At 41.2% G+C, this 20,517-nt stretch overlaps 1 protein-coding gene across 1 annotated transcript; it reads left to right on the top strand.

Moving 5' to 3' along the window:
• The first annotated feature begins 1,409 nt into the window (after window positions 1-1,409).
• On the top strand, window positions 1,410-6,316 carry LOC109870688 (transcription factor 21-like). The gene is made up of 2 exons (XM_020461278.2): window positions 1,410-2,348; window positions 4,513-6,316. The coding sequence occupies exons 1-2, from the start codon at window positions 1,769-1,771 to the stop codon at window positions 4,548-4,550; spliced, it is 618 nt and encodes a 205-aa protein (XP_020316867.1). The 5' UTR covers window positions 1,410-1,768; the 3' UTR covers window positions 4,551-6,316.
• The last annotated feature ends 14,201 nt before the right edge of the window (window positions 6,317-20,517 follow it).

The raw sequence follows: 20,517 nt of genomic DNA, 5'->3' as shown, positions 1-20,517 counted from the left end.
CAGGCAGTTAACCCACTGTTCCTAGGCCGTCATTGAAAATAAGAATTTGTTCTTAACTGACTTGCCTGGTTAAATAAAGGTAAAATAAAAATAAAATAAAATAGCATGCAAAGGTACAGGTCTGTGGATCTTTACAATTGCTACAATAATCTGCACAGAATCTCGAACAGCATTGACGATTTGCACTATGTTTAATGTAATATCAACCAACTACAAACCAGGTAATTTGGTTCTGCTATTAGAGGAAGCATAGTAACAACACATTACGTTTTTGTACAAAATATATGTCGTTGTATTCCCATTTGAACTGTCTTGTACTTTTAAATGGTTGAAAAAGCACTGATAACACATTTAGATGACAATTAAACCAACAATCTGACATTGTTGTGCCTTTGATGGATGAAAGCATGGTGACAACACATTGGGAATTCAATAAACTTCTGTCTGTCTTTTTGAGTGGATGAATAAAGGTTTCAATGTCTCAATCAAATATTAATATAGTAATATCAAATATTTCCCAAATGTCCAAGTTGTAATGACGTGGTGTGCCCAGTGGGTTGGTACTCTAACCACTAAAGAGAAAGCAGGCCTTGCTTTCTGCGTTTGCAATGACAAACACTCCCCTTTCAACGAAAATCGTAAAGACTGGTTAAATCAAACACATATGTTAGAAAATGTAAACATATTTAGTAAATACATAAGAAACATATATACTTCCCATAGGCAGCAGACACAACATTTCATTAACTTTCGTCGTAATTAGAGGCTATCTTCTTTCACAGGCCTAATAAAAGTAATATACTTTGCGAATTTACTTGCTTTGTGTGGTAAACAGACAAATAATAATAATGAATAAAAATAGTTTTGTTTCAGCTTGCTTTTGTTGTTTTCTAATAGCATTTTTTAAGACAACATGCAATAGACAAGTTGATTCAGGAAAATTATACGTGCCTGACTTGCATCAGACCATACTCAGGTTTGCCACAACATAGACTTTTGCAATGGAAGCCCCTTGCATTTAAAATTCGATCTGTATTGTTGTACCAACACCCTCAACATAATTTACTTGTCTTGCGTTGCTCGTTTTGTAGGCCTATCAACGAAGTCTTAAATTGGGGGGCTGTGTCGCTTGATAATTGAGAGTGCTATCATATGTTTCTGACAGTATTGTGTGGCACGAACTGAGATCTAATTATAAAGCTATTCTATTCAGATGCCACCCGGTTGACCAAGTGCTAGACGCGGGGCAAAACTGGGCATGAGGCCTCTCAAGGAACGAATGGCAAATGGTCTACGTCGTTTTCTTTGTAAATATGAGGCTACTCTTTGCTCGTTGTATAGGGAACAATTTGAGTAAAGTTTCTAATTGGACACGTGTTGTTCTTCTGTCGGTTATTTGAAGATCAACTGATTCCTTTGTATCTAGCTCCGCTTTTTAAAAGGCAATGAGTGATCTATTAGGGGGGGGGGCATATGTGTCCTAATTAGGTCCTTTTCAAGCCTTTAGAATATACGCGCGCCCCCTGCTGCGAGCACCCCGCCGCCAGACATGGAAGCCCAGGAACTATTTAATGCTCGGGATGTGCGCTGCGCGTGTCACACAGTCCAGAGATTACAAGTGACGTGTAGCGTACAATCAGACGGTCCTCACAAGCACTTTATTTTGAACTAGGGACTTTTAAACAAGTCACCGATTTCGTGTAGCGGGCTACACGTTTTCTCCTGCCGGGTAAAAACAGTTTATTGAATTGAACAATAATACTTTAAAATGGAAGATGTATTATTTGACTTGGATCAAGATGGCACTACAGACTTTGATTTCTGGGGCCAAATGGACCTTAACTTCCAGTTCCAGGCCCAGTTGGACAGTCTACTCGTTGACTGCACCACGGTCACCGGCCAGCTTTCGCCATGGTCCTCGTTCGGCGGCCAGTCCATGTTCCCGGACGCGCAGCTGACCTTCACAGACCTGGACTCGCAGTCTCCCGGCCTTGGCGCTGGTCCTGAAGTGGACAGCTCCTCGGCGGACGAGCCCCACGAGTTGAGCAAGCGCAGGCCGCTGCGGTTTGTGCCCCATCACCCGTACAAGATCCAGCGACACGCCGCTAATATCCGGGAGAGGAAGAGGATGCTGAGTATCAATTCGGCGTTCGAAGAGCTGCGGTGCCACGTGCCCACCTTTCCTTACGAAAAGCGCCTGTCCAAGATTGATACCCTGAGACTCGCCATTGCCTACATTGCCCTCCTGAGAGAAATATTGATATCCGGCTGCGACCCCAAGTCATATTTGGATGAATGCATGAAGAATGGTTACAAGAATCAAACCAATGCAATATGGAACACAAGTGGTGAGCCGAATATACAAATAGCCTAATTACTGAAAAAGTATATGTTGTCAGAACCATGTTATATTATGCAATGAGATTGCATTTATAAACAATTCGATTCTTTGCTTGAAAGATACGGTTTTGAATCTGTTCCATTCAAAGATTGAAAAGGTACATAAAAACTGGTGCAAAAGCTCCTGCAATAGGCTATATCTGGCCCCTTAGATACTTTTGCCTCCCACATGGTCGTAATTCTATGCACTTACATGTAGAAATAGTCAATAGGAAAACTGAGAATGTGTAATGGCTATAACTTGACCAAATAGTCTATTACAGTAGACTCCCACTGGGCACAAACCGGTTGAATCAACTTTGTTTCAATGTAATTTGTCAACTTATTCTGACTTGGAAAATGTGGAAAATACATTGGATTTGAAAAAAGTCATCAACATAAACTATTGTTTTAAAGGGTGAAGTTTCAACCCCAGGATTATGTCTTTTTGGTAACCAAATTTCAATATAGCCCGAACCTCACATAAAATATGTTGAATTTGTACTTTTAAAACAATGTTAGATCTTCAACATTATATCCACGATCAGACAAAAATAAATAGGCTGGGCAGCACCTCCTACTGGAGAATTGATCTATCTACAGCTACCCTTTGGTCTCCTATCCAGGGTTTTAATCAAGCCCAGCTATGATATTTGTCACTGACTATTATTACCAATGTGCTATTTGAGAGATCTCCACTTAAAAACGAAATATATTCACTGTTACTATGGAAGTCATTCCAAAGGGTAGGTTTAACAGAGCAAATGGATTGTTATCATACTTTTTGTCAAATGTCATCAATTATACTATTTAGGCCGGTATAGCATTTGCAAAGTCATCAACAGCTATTGATTCAATTTAATCCAGGATTCAACAAAAAATAGACAATACATATGCCTCGGGTTTCAAAGCACTGGTTGATTTAAAATGTTATGATATTTAGTGATATTTAATTGTGTTTTGGTTGTCAATGCAACCAAATATCAACATTTGAAGGATATCTTTCTTCTGCTTGGACAGCACATTTTGAGGTTACTGTAACTATAAATGTCTTCTTATGTAATCGTGCATGTTCAAGATATAATGCATAGGTTGTTGGCCCGTCGCAGATCTGTGGAGATCTTCACAATTTCTGTAATAATCTGCGCAATCCAGGTAATATGGTTCTGCTATTAGCTGAAACAGTGATAACACATTAATCTGCTGTAGACATAAACAACATATCGGACATTGTATTCCCAGTTGAACTTTGCTGTGCTTTTTAAATGGTTGTAAGCGCAGTGATAGACATTTGGGTGACAACTAAACCAAAAATCCATCATTTGGTTGTGCTTTTTAGATGGTTGAAAGCAGAGTAATAACACATTGGAAATTCAACTCACTTTTGGCTGTCTTTTCTTGTGTTCGTCCTATTTCTATTTCTCGTGTGTTTTTATTCTACTTTACTTTTGAATAATTTATTTTTTATAGTATTGTTGCGTTGTTGGGAAAGAGCAAGAAAGGCATTTCACTGTACTAGTGCACGTGACAATAAAAACTTTGATGGCATTAAGGTAAATCTATATATTTTTCCATTGGAATTCTAGTTTGTAAACCAATAGTGTATGTGCATGGCCCATATGTTTTATGACTTAATGTTGGGTGTGGGACATTACCAAACCCCATTCACGAAAATTGCAAACAGCAGACAGGATAGACCCAAGGAAGGATGAGGTATTTATAATTAAAGTGTTTATAATTAAATTAGCACATGGAGAAGGGCAGCATATGCTAATAGCTGACAGCAAACTCCAAAGCTCATTGGCTCTTAATTGAGTTTGTGTCACTTAAACAGCTTGCTTTGTTTATGTTTGTTGTGTGTTTTATTCCCAGCTGTCTCTCTCTTTGGTGTGGGTGCTCAAAGGCTCCCCTTTGCCAGAGCACAAGTATTCTCGCTGCACTCAATGGTTGGCTGTGTACTTTAGTTAACCAATTCTGTGGGGCTCCACTCCAGCCATATGGAGGGGGCATTGAGGAGTGACTGTACCCCTTTGCCCAGCCCGGACCTGCGACTTATTAAACAATCATTAAAATGTATCTAAAGATGTATCTAAAGCCCCATGTTTGCCCTGCTTTTGTCCCGTCTCACTCTAGATCTGACAGCCCGGCTCTCCTGGATAAAGTGGGATTAACTCAGGATGGAGCGACCCAAGTACGAAGGGGGGGGGGGGGGGGGGGGGGGGGGGGGGATTTACGCCCTCTTCTCTGTCCGTGTCAATGGCAGCATCACATCAGGGGCTGAGTGACATCTGCAGACTTCTCACCAGGTCGTGCACCTCTCTCTGCAGCCATCCGCGCCCCTCACAGCTTTTAATATTTGAACGTGTTGTGGATTGGTAATTGAGTGTCAGTGTTTCTCTGGAGTTGCCCGTTGTTTTACAGTGAATGGGGGACCGGGGGCATACTCAAGCCCATGGGGATGGTGCTTGTCACAGGGGAGCGAAGCAGGCTGGCATGGGACTGAATTAACCTTGGTAAAAAAAAATGTTTAAAGAATCGTATGGAGTATGATACTGAAGTGTTCATTTGAAACCTTTTGCTGTTGTTCATTAGACACTGTTACAAGGGACTTGATAATGTAAATTAGACTGTGTGACACCCCCATTTCAGTAAGTTAATTTATCCCATTGTATTTATTTTAATTAATTAATGTATTTATTCGTCAATTTGTTTATTTATTTATTATTTTGTATTGATAATTTTGGTTCTTTTGTATTATTTTGATGTATTAACATTCCTTTTTCATTAATGATTTATTCAACTTTTCTAATTTATGGTTGCTAGTTGTTTATATTTAATCAATTATGTATTGTCATCAAATGGACCATTTTGATATTCATACTACTTATTATGAAGATACCTGTATATTGTTTTTCTAGTGCTTGTGAGTATTGAGGTGAAACTGTAAAGCTGGGTTGGACTGGGGAATGGATTTGTGCTTGATGGCAAATCAGGGAATTCCTAACACAATTAAATTAGGCAGTATGTTTTCCAGATCATTCCCCCCATGCTGACTGTATTCCTCTATGTTGGTTAGGAGTTTGAAACGAAGATGGAATGAATCCAACCAACCTGTGTGTATTTGTAATGGTTCCCGAAGCCCTGTTGGTGACATTGAATCTGCAGCTGTGGTGTCCAGGCCCACTGTAGAGACCTTTAGCTTTCCCCCTGCACACACACAGCAGCATTTGGTTTAGCCATTTCCCTTATGGTTAAAATACGTACTCAGGTGACTCCACATTCTGTTCCCACTTAGCTGGCTCTATTCACTGGGACCAGCTTAGCAAGGTCTCACTGACACTGTCACTGTAAATGACTCCCAATGTCATCATGTAATCCATGGATGTCAATGTAGTGCCTGTCTACTCATACTACGTATGGTTTAGTCAGAGACGTAGTAAACGGAGACAGAAGGCATATACCCAGTGCACACACTCCCTCTGTTCTCCTGCACGTGTACTTTTAGTGCTGCTAATGACCCTCACTGGAAACATTTACGCAGGAACACACAGCAATATGTGAAGTCCATTTGGGTGGGGGAGACGTAAGGGGGGATGGCGGTGAGGGTTTCTCAGAGGACCCTAAATGGGAGTAATGGGAGTGTCACCCCTCCCACAGGTGTGCGTGTGTGTGTTTGTGTGTCACCTGTGGATCCATTCCCACCACCTCCTTCAGGGTCCATTCCCACCACCTCCTTTCTTTAACCACCACCTTACACCACTCCCCTCCATGCCCCCCCCCCCCCTCTACCCCCCCACCCCATGTTACATAGACAGGGCAGGTGTTGTCTTTACTCCCCCTTTGCTCTGTAGCCTACTGTACACCTGTTTTACTTGACTGTGGATGTAAGTAAGTGCTTTACGCTATGGACTGTGAAATAAATAACTTTGTTAGTTTCTATGGTTGTTTACTCAACTTATATTGAGGACCATTCATCACAACATCAACAGCCATTCATCTAATGTCACAATTCATGTAATGTACTTGATTAAACAAGTAATGTGCTTGATTATCTACTGATCTTGGAGGTAGCCTATAATGAATTACTTTCTGACACCTTTGACTGTAATGCTCATTGACCACTACCTCCCTCTATTGGAAACTATTGGATAGGCATTGAGTGGTGGGGACTGGGGAGCAACTGAACATGGAACAATCTTTCAATTACAGGACAGTCACGCTTTTATTGATTATGGTAGGAAAAATATGTAGAAATTCAGAAAATGTAAATCACACACACAATTAAGCCTTTTCCTGCGGTCTTTAAAAAAATTGATGTTTTATTTGCCCATCTTTGGGTAACATAACTTTATTTTTCATTTTTGTTTTTGTTACATATACAATTGGCCTACTTTTATACACAGTATTGCATTGTATTGCATATAGTTTTTTGAGATACACATTACATAATAGTGCAGAAGGCCTACTCCAGCCTTTTACTTTGATGACTAGGCTAGAAAATAGGTCTACTTACTCATGATCTTGGTCATTAAATGTAAGGGGAAATCGGCTAATTGTGATTATTGGACAAAGAGAAATGATAACTTGATGGACATTCAAATTCTAATCTATCAGTGTTTTCTTTACTGAACTTAAAAAATAAAGTGATCATAAACCTCTAAGGGCTCTGTTCAATCTGTATCCCTGAAGTGTTACAGATAGCGAGCTGCAAATGTAAAGGTAATTTCCTATTAAGGCCCACAGCTGCAGCGTTAACCTTGAATGCAATCTCTGCGAAGGCGGGGAACATTGCCTTTCATTTTCAATCACGCTGTAACGCTGTAATTTCCACGATACGGATCGAATAGAGCCCTAAGTTACTAGGTATGACCCTGACCCCAACAGCACGCCTAGCCTAGAATGCCTTTCGTATGAGACAAGTGAGCAAAGAGATGGGAAATTCCGAGGTCCACTGCAAACATGTCCAGTCGAGCATTGTTCACAATCCCCATAAGCACTCCGTTACGGATGTCCACAACAGAGTGGAATCACAACGGCCCCTTGCGTTTGAAGGCTACATTGAGAGACGGATTCCACATACTTTGTGATAGCTAGCAACTTGTAAACAATTATCCGTTCCTATAAGTGAGTACTATTTGAATAGTAGGGTTAAATATTACACATCGGTTGTTAAGTCAATTATATTACATGACTGTTGCCTCCTGTTTTAGTTTATTGTTGTGATGGTAATGACATTTTTTTTAATGCTAATTATTAGGTAGAAGTTGCTAGCTACAGTGATATCTTCGACCTAGCTTTTAGCTAGCTAGCTGCTCTGCAGCTAGCTTGACTTGCTATAAAGTTAGACAAACAAGTTGAGGAAAAAGTAATTAAACAAAACATGTTTTATTATCACCTGAAACAATCTATTTATCATGTCTTCAATGAAAAGGTCATATTTAGCAATCTCTCAAAATAAATGCGATCTCTATGACGAGCGACAGGATCTCCTCCGTCTTGTGTTACAAATACTACACGTGTCCATTCAGCAGCGTGGTAAAATGTTGTGAACATGACGTATGGCATAATCAAATACGTCACGATGTGTATGGGGCACCAATTTGTGGATTGCGTCAAGATTTGTCTAGTTTATTTTTTGCGTCCAATGCTTGTTTGTTGATTTAACATCCAGTTTAGTCCTACCAAAACGGACAAACTCCATCAAGTCTTGAGCACTGGGTTGCTAGTTTGCTGTGAGCTGGCAGGTGTGTTTATCGGGCGACCTTGTGAAAACCCGGGCCTATATAATTAGCCCATCGCATTCTGTTGAGGGACACGGGGATCCAGAGGAAGTAGAGTGAAATGCCTGTAAAAATGCTACAAATCTCCGGGAGAATGAAATGAAGTTGTCAATTCATCAGTCGGCTACAGTATGGAGGGTTCGATCTGGATTGGGGTAAACCCACTTTTACAATCTCGAAGCAGTTTCCCTGACATAATAGGACATGCTCAGACTGCTTATACAGTGGGGAGAACAAGTATTTGATACACTGCTGATTTTGCAGGTTTTCCTACTTACAAAGCATGTAGAGGTCTGTAATTTTTATCATAGGTACACTTCAACTGTGAGAGACGGAATCAAAAACAAAAATCCAGAAAATCACATTGTATGATTTTTAAGTAATTAATTTGCACTTTATTGCATGATATAAGTATTTTATATATCAGAAAAGCAGAACTTAATATTTGCTACAGAAACATTTGTTTGCAATTACAGAGATCATACGTTTCCTGTAGTTCTTGACCAGGTTTGCAAACACTGCAGCAGGGATTTTGGCCCACTCCTCCATACAAACCTTCTCCAGATCCTTCAGGTTTCGGGGCTGTCGCTGGGCAATACTGGATTCAGGTCTGGAGACTGGTTAGGCCACTCCAGGACCTTGAGATGCTTCTTACGGAGCCACTCTTTAGTTGCCCTGGCTGTGTGTTTGGGGTCGTTGTCATGCTGGAAGACCCAGCCACGACCCATCTTCAATGCTCTTACTGAGGGAAGAAGGTTGTTGGCCAAGATCTCGCGATACATGGCCCCATCCATCCTCCCCTCAATACGGTGCAGTCGTCCTGTCCCCTTTGCAGAAAAGCATCCCCAAAGAATGATGTTTCCACCTCCATGCTTCATGGTTGGGATGGTGTTCTTGGGGTTGTACTCATCCTTCTTCTTCCTCCAAAGATGGCGAGTGGAGTTTAGACCAAAAAACTATATTTTTGTCTCATCAGACCACATGACCTTCTCCCATTCCTCCTCTGGATCATCCAGATGGTCATTGGCAAACTTCAGACGGGCCTGGACATGTGCTGGCTTGAGCAGGGGGACTTTGCGTGCACTGCGGGATTTTAATCCATGACGGCGTAGTGTGTTACTAATGGTTTTCTTTGAGACTGTGGTCCCAGCTCTCTTCAGGTCATTGACCAGGTCCTGACGTGTAGTTCTGGGCTGATCCCTCACCGTCCTCATGATCATTGATGCCCCACGAGGTGAGATCTTGCATGGAGCCCCAGACCGAGGGTGATTGACCGTCATCTTGAACTTTTTCCATTTTCTAATAATTGTGCCAACAGTTGTTGCCTTCTCACCAAGCTGCTTGCCTATTGTCTTGTAGCCCATCCCAGCCTTGTGCAGGTCTACAATTTGATCTCCGATGTCCTTACACAGCTCTCTGGTCTTGGCCATTGTGGAGAGGTTGGAGTCTGTTCGATTGAGTGTGTGGACAGGTGTCTTTTATACAGGTAACGAGTTCGAATATGTGGGCTTCTTAAAGAAAAACTTACAGGTCTGTGAGAGCCGGAATTCTTACTGGTTGGTAGGTGATCAAATACTTATGTCATGCAATAAAATGCAAATTAATTACTTAAAAATCATACAATGTGATTTTCTGGATTTTTGTTTTAGATTCCGTCTCTCACAGTTGAAGTGTACCTAATTACAGACCTCTACATGCTTTGTAAGTAGGAAAACCTGCAAAATCAGCAGTGTATCAAATACTTGTTCTCCCCACTGTATGTGTATATGCAGGATGATAGAAATTGCCTATGTTTATTTTAAGAAAAGGCCTATTGGTTAGGCCAGGGCTTCTGATATGTTTTAGGTTTGAACCTGAAATAATAATGGAACAACAGCACACAAAAAAGTACATGATAGAAACACTATTTGAATATTATTATGAGATAGGGGTTATGATAGGGTAAGAGTTGTACTAAGCTCCTCATAAAGCATTTACAGCCCATTCTTCAAAAAATAATAGGTATTATTAATTGAAATAACCATTGTGGCTTTTAGTAGACTGTGATGCCCCAATTCACTCACAGCAACATTGTTCTGTAACTGGGTTCCTTCATATGGCTCTAACTTGTTATACTTCTCTCAGAAGGGCAAAACATCAGCTGCCAGGAAAGGGCTGCTTTTGGAACTGTTTATTGGTGTAAGATGAAAAATATGGCCGGCATGGCTATACTTACATGAAACCCGCTCATGGAAGGGATTCCGTGCGATATCGCACACTGAGGTCTAAGTGAAATAAGAAGTCTATGGTAATGGGGGCAGGTAGCCGAGCGATTAAAAGTGATGGGCCAGTAACTGAAAGGTGGCTGGTTTGAATCCCTGAGCCGACTAGGTGAAATATCTGTTGATATGCCCTTGATCATGGCACTTAACCCTAATTGCTCCTGGAAGTCGCTCTGGATACGAGCGTCTGCTAAATGACTTAAACGTAACATCACACTGCATCTGGGCTTACTTCCCATCCAAATGAATCTTCGATCACTCTGATGTTCAACGTCTATTCTCTCCATCCTCCTACTCAAGCATAGTCCTCAGACAATTTATATTTTACATCTCCCTGTGAAATGAGTTGCTTTCTACAAAGGCTATGTTCAATACGCATCTTTTATCTGGACCGCAGGCCCAAAATTCACTCCTGGGCCAGCAGTGATAGACAGTCTTACAGACTGTGGCTTTAATAGGAAACCAAGTGTGTGTGTGCCTAGGAAATTAAATACATAAAAGCTTTTACATTTTTTTTTATAAAGACCATTTCAGAACTCACAATATTACAAAATAACCAAACATTTCATGAGGATCTCCTAAGTTACAATTAAGTAAATACATTTGATTCAAACCATTTAATTACGAAATAACAGCATCACAAATACCTGAAGTAATTTGGAAAGGCGAGAACAGGAAGAGCCATTTGATGAAGCAGAAGCCGAAGAGAAATGCTGACTCCACACCAGACCGACCGGTGGCCAGTCAGTCTACGCCTCTTTAATAGCTGTGAAACGCTAGTTAAATACCTCATCTGCTTTTCTCATTACCATTCCTCTTCACAGGGCCGCTGTGCTGCTTTAGCCTGGGAGCTAATAACTCAGAGTGGTGTGTGGGGAAAGCCTGCTGTCGTCTTTACAATACGTCTCGGGGCCCTTTGCTGATGGGGCCAAACGGCGGGGGGCCCCATTTGAAGTATTCTCAGACGAGCATTGGGACCTTCAATAATTTCCTCTTTGGATTGGAATCACAGCTCTCCTGGTGCCCAGCGCAAACAATCTAAGCAGAGAGTCTAGATAAACAGAGACGCTTTAAGGCTTTTCTAGTTGTTAAGCACTTAGAGGGCTGCAAGCGATTGTAGCAGTAGTTGCTTGTAATGCTAGTCTAGCCTGGATAGAGAAATTGCATGTTAGCATGTCCATACCACCATACTTTTACTCAGTGTGTGATTTTATTATAAAGTGATCATATTGGTGTCTGGCTTGAACTCCACAAGAGTGAGGTTTATTGTGCTGTAGATAATGCATAAGTCCACTCAACTCCTTATACAAGGCCTGGGGTGTAGGCTAGGTGATATGTAAGGAGCTGGGACTGACAGTTTACTGTAAGTGTTACCTCAGTGTTGACATCTGCTGACGATGACCCCATCTTCACCCCTACGTCTTAGCCAATCAGCAAAGCAAACAGGTCCCATGTTTGCCTATAGTCTTTAGTTTGGTCATCTCCCCTTTGGCCCAGTCCAGCCCAGCTTTAGCCTTCCAGACCACCTAGGCACTGTGTACCTAAACAGGGCACAGTCAACCTGGGCCCAGCAGCTATGCTTACAATGCTAACCTCGGCCCCAGGGTCACAAATACAATGCTAATTATGCTAGCTGTGTTAGTGCAGGAGGCAGAGGAGTGAACTTCCCTCTGTCAGAACCCTACTGACCGTTCCCTCTCCATTCCCTCTCTCACTTTCTTACTTAATTAGTATTTGACTCTCTGTCCCATCAGCAAGAAACCCTCTATTCCAGACGGTGTTTGAAGTTGGGTTCAGATCCTGGAGGTTGTGCATGCATAATGAATATAATTGCGTTTTCGCCAACATAATTGCTCTGGCAACACCGTTTTCTTTCACTGTCAAGTCAACGAAACGTGTTTGAGTTGAGTGTGAGTTGAGTCTCACTGTGGGGGGAAGCAAGGGGAGAAAGTTCATGACTTTGCACTAGGGCCCCACTTTCAGTGGAGAGAAATACCAGTTCGATTTTTCCAATTCCCAAAGCAATATGCACAGACAATAGGAACAACGTTTTAGTTTTTTACAACATGTATGCCTCAAACATTGTTACCATGGCCAAGTGAAGCATTTTGATGGAAGTATCCCAAAAGTTTCTCCATTATATTCTCATTTAGCTGCAGTCTCTAAGTTACACATTTCTAGAAAACTACTGATTAAACAGATAGACATATTAGAAGTAACTAGCCAGATTTTTTGTTGTTGATCTATTGACTTTTTGACAAGTCCCTTTTTTGGGCCCAATATGCTAGACTTCAGCATTGGGCACAGTCAGCATATCCTGACCTGAGTGTAACTCCACAGTGAGGATAGGCTCCTTGCACATAGAAGTGGAAAATTCCCACCTATTTTGCTCTCTATACCCCTGAATGTACTGGAGGCCTGTGGGGGGCGTCTGGCACCCCGGGACCCTGTCCACACTGGAGATCGAACATCTATTAGAAACCTGCATCATATTAAACAATCCTAAATGCTTCAAGCTGTTACACACATTGTTACACACTGCTTCTATACATTTCCACTTCACAATAACAGCACTTATCAGTTGACAGGGGCAGCTCTGGCAGGGCAGAAATTTGGTGAAAAAGGAAAGGTGGCATACTATGATGGTGCCACATTGGAAGTCACTGAGCTCTTCAGTAAGGCCGTTCTACAGCCAATGTTTGTCTATGGAGATTGCATGGCGGTGTACTCGGTTTTATACATCTGTAAGCAATGGGTGAGGCTGAAATAGCCAAATCCACTAATTTTGTATATATAGTGTATGAATCGAGAGCCACTGAGAGGTATACTACAGTGAAGAATGAATCTTTGTGATTTAGTGCCTACGGTTTTATGGCCCCACTAACTGGCCCCACTCACTGATATTGCCTCTTGCTTCATTCACCAAAGGGGCTTACCATAAATATATGGTCTGATTATCAAACTGTAGTGTGTGATAAGGGGCGGCAGGTAGCCTAGTGGTTAGAGCGTTGGGCCATTAACTGAAAGGTTGGTAGATCAAATCCCCAAGCTGACAAGGTAAAAATCTGTCGTTCTGCCCCTGAACAAGGCAATTAACCCACTAGGGTTAATAAGAATGTGTTCTTAACTGACTTGCCTAATAAAAATGTATTTAACAAAATTACCTGCATGCCAGGCATATGATGTCATAAGTAAAGAAAACCTTGGGCCGGCTTCCCAGAAAACCTCAGCCTGGTTTTAGTCCAGGACTAGGCTTAATCAACATCCGGGAAACCAGCCCCAAACAGAAACTCTGTTTAAACCTGGCGCCAACATGGGTCATGAGTCCTCATCTTGTCTGTTTTACACTTTTAAGACCTGATCAAAATCAATTCACAATGCATCTTTTAATCATCTACACCTGTTCAAAAATGTGGACATTATCTGGTCATGTTGTCTATGAGTGGGGTCTTTCTTTCTCAACGTTTTATCTTACAGTAATCAGAGATTACATTTGCAACTCTAAGAGTCTATGTTCTCCGGTGTTGCCCGAACTTGTATAACCAATACCTATGAGTCAGGATTGTTCATGGGGATATCTGTCAACATCACAGATCGCCCCTCAGTCTCCTTCTCTAATTGTTCCTTTATATTTTAAATATATTTATTTTCACTTGAGGTGGGTGTTCCCATTCCTGACAAGCAAGACAAAGCTGGACAAACATCATATTTATAACATCCCTCAACCTTGTACTTCTAGCCTTTTGGGTTAATTGCCTTGTTCAGGGGCAGAACGACTGATTTTTACCTTGTCAGCTTGGGGATTTGATCTACCAACCTTTCAGTTAATGGCCCAACGCTCTAACCACTAGGCTACCTGCCGCCCCTTATCACACACTACAGTTTGATAATCAGACCATATATTTATGGTAAGCCCCTTTGGTGAATGAAGCAAGAGGCAATATCAGTGAGTGGGGCCAGTTAGTGGGGCCACATTTTCATTGGTAATGCTGAAGAAGTACTCCTTACTCGAAAAGAGTGCTGCAATATTGAAAAATCTCTACATTTTGTTGAAAAGCCACTTCCTCCTTGATTGGGTAATGGTCGGCAGTAGTGGTGGTGTTGGTGGTAGTCAGAGATGGACCAGCTATTGGGTAGTTCTACTAGCAAATGCCAGATGGGCTAGTCCATCTTTAGTCAAGTGGGCCTGTCTAAATTGAGGAAAGTAATGGGCTGATGTGTGATCCTAGAGGAAAAAATGGGCCTGTGTGTTAGAATTGCATGGCCTGATTTCTGGCCCCAGTCTTTCCCTGGTAGTAGTGGTCCCTGAACAGGTGATGTTTACAGACTATAGTGTGTGTGGGGGAATTGTTTACTCTCCTGGTTCCCTTCATGTGTCACTCAGTGTGTCCAAGGGTGGCTAACAGAGCAAAGTGTGTCCTCATGTAGCAATTCAGTGTGTCACATCGAACGTGATGTTTAACCTTTTACTGCAGTGGGCTAAATCAGGGCCACACAGTGTTTTATTGGTCATTTTAAACTAATCTACTTTGAAACAAAAGTATACACCTCACACACATGGTTATGGGGCTTAAAAAAAAGAAGACACCTGTACCATGTCAGATATAGAGTTGAAATGTATTACATTTTGAGTTTGCATCCCAATAGTGCACTTTATATACATCACAGAAGACTGTAATATAACAAAACTGTTTGACATAGAAACACCAGATTTTTGCCGTTTCCCTTTAAATAATGTTAATTAATTAGGAAATTAGGCAAAACATGAATAACATTCCAACCATGAGGCCACTAGGTCATTTGACTGCAGGAAAGGCCCACAAGCAGGACATTTGTGTGTTTCAGAGTAATGACGGTACTAGGAAATGCAGGTCTGGAAATACACGCAATATCAATTGCAATTGCAGAGCAACAGGTATCGATCAGTATGTGATGTGAACGCTAATCTGTTCATGGAAGCAGCAAAACCAGTAGCAACATTAAAAGTGATTGCACTGTTAGTAATTGACACAAGCAGTGCTACCGATGAAAACCAGCTGGAGCTCTTTCTCTGCTGAACATCTTTTGTTCATCTTGGTATGAAACATATGCTCTCCCTCACCCACCATGACACATACACACACGCGTGTGCACACACACACATGGATGGACACACACAAGGATGGATACACACACACACACACGCACACACACACACACACACCCACAAACACACTGTGCTCTCATCTGACTGCTTTAGATCCACTTGCCAAGATCATTTGGGGTAAGCCTTGTTAGGGTTGCGGCCCAAACCCCGAGGTAACCAATCTTGGCATGCACATGGACAGTAAAATTCCACTCATCACAGAATGCCCCAACAAATCATCTCGTTCATAACCTTTCATAACACTTCTCTAACCTTTGTCAGATCTGAAGCCCTTGGCGGGGGCCAAACCCATCGATTTGGCTTTTTAGGCAGACGCTTCATAAAAGCCTTGACTGATGCCGCACATGCCGGGTCATCTTTTTATTATTCTTTTTTTCCACGTCTCCCCCCGGCCACTCGTTTTCTATTTATTACCCTGATCTGAAGTCAGCGTGCTGCATGCGGAGGATGTGTGTCGATTGATGTGACAGGCCTCTGTAGAAAAGATCTGGGCTTATTAAGGGGAGGCCGGGCCCATGTGGAGCTGGTTTGGAGGTGTCAGGGAGATATAAATGCGTCATTCTGCCCGGGTGAAATACGGCCCTGAGCTCATCTTTGATCTGATGCGGGTCATCTCATACACACACATGCACATACATGAATTACACACACACACACACACACACACACACACACACACACACACACACACACACACACACACACACACACACACACACACACACACACACACACACACACACACACACACACACACACACACACACACACACACTCAAAGGAGGGAATCACCCCTCACTCTCACCAGGATAAGGCATCAATCTAACAGGTGTTTTACAACATGAAATACAGTATAAGTCAATTATGATGCACTATAAACATTGACTTGGGTCATGATAAAGACAAAACGCCCATATAGGTTGAGTAGCTGTTGTACCATTAGCTACTGCACAAGCAACAGCTACTCTTCCTGGGGTCCAGGAAGAACATACACATACATGACAAACTATAAAACTGTAATAGACAAGAGCAGCTTAAGGTATTAGATAAAAATATTAAAAATGTCCAATAGAGTTAACTTGAATTTGATGAAACTGCTTATTCTTGGCCCAGAACCACATTGTATAGCCCCAGTCACTGTTTAAAATCAGCCTCTCTAGCTTAGACCCTCTCCCCTGCCCCCCCCCCCCCCCCCCCCCCCAATCTATCCTAGGTAAACTGGCCTCCTGCAACCCTGCTGACATGGAGCAAAAGGTCAGGGGGCATAATCAGAGGAAATATCTGTGTGTGTGTGTGTGTGTGTGTGTGTGTGTGTGTGTGCGTGTGTGCGTGTGTGTATTTTTAAGTGCTGCCATGTGTGTGTGTGTGTGTGTGTGTGTGTGTGTGTGTGTGTGTGTGTGTGTGTGTGTGTGTGTGTGTGTGTGTGTGTGTGTGTGTATGTATGCGTGTGTGTGTGTGTGTGTGTGTGTGTGTGTGTGTGTGTGTGTGTGTGTGTGTGTGTGTGTGTGTGTATTTTAAGTGCTGCCATGTCTATTGATGGTTAATGCATATTTCTAGAATGTTAAATATTACATACAGTATTTCTTCAAACCCAAGTTATCATCAGCTTCAATTACTAGTGACCAAACTTGACCTTTTCGGAGACTTCCCAGAGTCGGTTTTGGGAGCACTGGACGTGGGTAAAAGCAGTGTGACATGCATTATTACCATCCTAGTCAAAGAGATACACCAGACCCGGCACAGAGATGGCCGTACAGGCAGGGACCTTTGAGAGGCTGCCAGAATGTCCTCACACCAGGCCCACTTACATGTGTTCAAATAATTGCGCAACTTAAAAAATTGGTCTCTGCAAAAAGTACATCTGAGATCCGCTTATTTTTAGTAGATTAATGTAACAAATAACACAGTAAATGCATTAGGCCTCCATATTTGTAAGACATATAAACATGTAAACCTATATAGCTATTTTGTCAGTAGTCTTGGTTGCATTTTCAAGTGTTGTTCATAAAGTTAATTTTAGAGCAACACAATCTCACACTCAATTCGTGCAAATATTTACAAAATGTATTTCAGCAGATTTTGTGTGGCTTAATTTGTGTTAACATACACACACTTTTGTGTGACTTCATTCATAGAAAATACATTTTTGGGGGGGCCAACTGCAGAACAATCTTTTGCACTGCATCTCAATGCTAGAGGCGTCACTACAGACACCCTGGTTCGATCCAGGCATTTTTTTATCAACCAGATTAGCATCTAAATAATAGTAGCCTTATTTTTATTTTTTTATAAATGCCAATACTGTTTTCTATGCTTGTTTTCACTTAATACTTTAGGATACTGGTGCACTTGTAGTCAGAAAGGCCCTTTTTGGTGTAGGCAAGTGTAGGCCAACACGATTTTCTTCATAACGCATTTCATATTTAGTGGAGCCTACATTACAACATCTTCTTCATAATGCATTTAATAAAAGGCTGTCTCCAGATGTTTTATTTTTTGGTATAGATGAAGATATTTGATTGGGGAATGGTTATACATTTTTATGATGGGAAATTATAATACACACCATAATACACACACACACACACACACACACTTACAAACATATACACACACTCACTTTGTTTGTACTCATCTTATAGCCAACTCATGACTTTTGAATTAATTTTATTTTAATATTTTATTTTTTAAAAACGTTTTAGCCCTTTTTGTCTCCTCAATTGGTAGTTACAGTCTTGTCCCATCGCTGCAACTTGTCCCATCGCTGCAAAGGTCGAGAGCCATGCGTCCTCTAAAACACGACCCTGCCAAGCCTTACTGCTTCTTGACACACTGCTTGCTTAACCAGGAAGCCAGCCACACCAATGTGTCGGAGGAAACACCATACAACTGGCAACCATGTCAGCATGCATGTGCCTAGCCCGCCACAGGAGTCGCTGGAGCGCCACAGGACAAGGAAATCCCGGCCGGCCAAACCCTCCCCTAGAATGAATTATTTTTAATAAAATATTTGTAGTTAGAAGTCATGTATTCATTATCTTTAAAAGTTTGCATGTTTCAGTAATGATTAACATGGTTAAATAGTCATTCATCTCTGTTTGATTTATCTTTTGGTATATTTGGCATTTTTATACATATTCTGTTTCCACTGAAGAAAGCAATAAGCTATGTTCAATGTCAGCAGCAATTTCCAGTGAGAAATGTTCAGTCTGAAGCCATTTGGCTGTGGGTTTATAATAATGATAATGATAATGTGGGTCTATAATAATGATACAAGTTATATCACATTAAAAAGGGTTTATTTACAATCTCTGGTGTATAACATGTTGGGCAAAGTGGTATAGGAGAGTCTGTCATATAACCTCTAATATGAGTTCAGTTTTCGAAATGAGAACCAAGAGGGGCCTAGCTTCATCCTTCATGACTGGGAGAGGCCTCGATTCTAGGCAGCAGAAATCCTACATCCTTCTCATTAGATCAAACAGGATGGCTCAACAGTGATTCATATCACTGGTTTGCATCCTTAAAAAAGGATAGTTGTGTTTTGCTGCACAACACACATTATTTGTCTACCCATATGATGTGGGTCATTGTCAGGTTATTTGATACATGCTTCAGTAACAACAGAACACCATGGTTGTAATAAAACACTTTAAACAGGTAGTTTGTAAATGTGTAGAATTTGTTTGTTTCGGGTCCACACTGTTAAGTTAACTTATGTAAAGTAGACAGTCACAGAGGATTTTCTTCTGAATAACTGGTCAAGGCATAGCCCTTTCCATTTAGCTTCAGGCAACGTTAATGTAAGGCTTGACTACCTGTAGTCACCTGTAGTGACTACTTCTATCCGTCATGCCCATTGTTGCTTATCCATTGTTCACTAGCTATATCAATGTAATTACATTCCAACACAATGTTGAAAAACAGAATGCTTCCCACCACTAGATGTGAGCTGGACGTGATCGCAACGCCGCCACCAATGTAGCGGAAAAAAGTGAAAGCTGCAACAGGGACTCTAACCAGGGCTCATACGTGGCAAAGTGAGCTCTAACAGTTATTGCCATGAAAACCTAGGCAGAGGCAGTAGGCCTACAATGCATGCATAGTCCTTGTTACGATAGTCTAAGTATATAGCATGATTGACACAACTGCAATAATCATCATGAAATGGCCTTGGAAGTGCCAACATAATTCGTTACTTTACATTATCCTGTTTAACTGCTTAATTGATCATAGTCCAGACTTGTTATAGTTTAAATACCATGCAGTTGCACCAGGGAAATTTAAACCAAACAGATTTTCTTTGCAGGTCTTCTGTTTCCCCACATTTATTGATTAATTTATTTCCCATCATGAAAATGTATCCCCATTCCCCAAGAAATACCTTCATCGATATGGCACCAAAAATCTGGAAAATACAGTTTTTTTCTCCAATTTGGCAACCCTCACCAAATCAGACATAGCACCAGGATCCTAAAGTATTAAGCAAAAACAAGCATAGAAAACAACATTGGCATTAATCAAATCAAATAAAAACACAAGGCTACTATTATATTAAGTGTTTCGGTGACAACCTGGTTGATTAACAAAATTGGATTGTTGACACGTTTTTTATATTTAAATAAATGTGGGACACAAAAAAAGGAGTGTAGAACATCATTGCCCAAAAAGCATTGCTTCAATAACTGTCAAAAATTGTTCCGAAGTTTGCCCCCCCCCCAAAAAATATTTTGTGTGAATGAAGTCGCACAATTTTTTCCCCCCTACCAATTAAGTTTAACAAAATGTTGGGTATTTTCACAAGAATCAAGCCAGACAAAACTGCAGAAAAATGCACGAAATCTGATTCAATATTTTGTGTACATATTTACACGAATTGAGTGTGAGATTGTGTTGCTCAGAGAGGTATTGAAGTAGGCAACAGTATTTGATTTCATATAATTGACCGTTT

The sequence above is a fragment of the Oncorhynchus kisutch genome, linkage group LG26, assembly GCF_002021735.2.
Source record: "Oncorhynchus kisutch isolate 150728-3 linkage group LG26, Okis_V2, whole genome shotgun sequence".
Classification (NCBI taxonomy): Eukaryota; Metazoa; Chordata; class Actinopteri; order Salmoniformes; family Salmonidae; genus Oncorhynchus; species Oncorhynchus kisutch.
The sequence above is the reverse complement of the archived record's forward strand: the minus strand, read 5'-3'. Positions and strand labels throughout refer to the sequence as shown.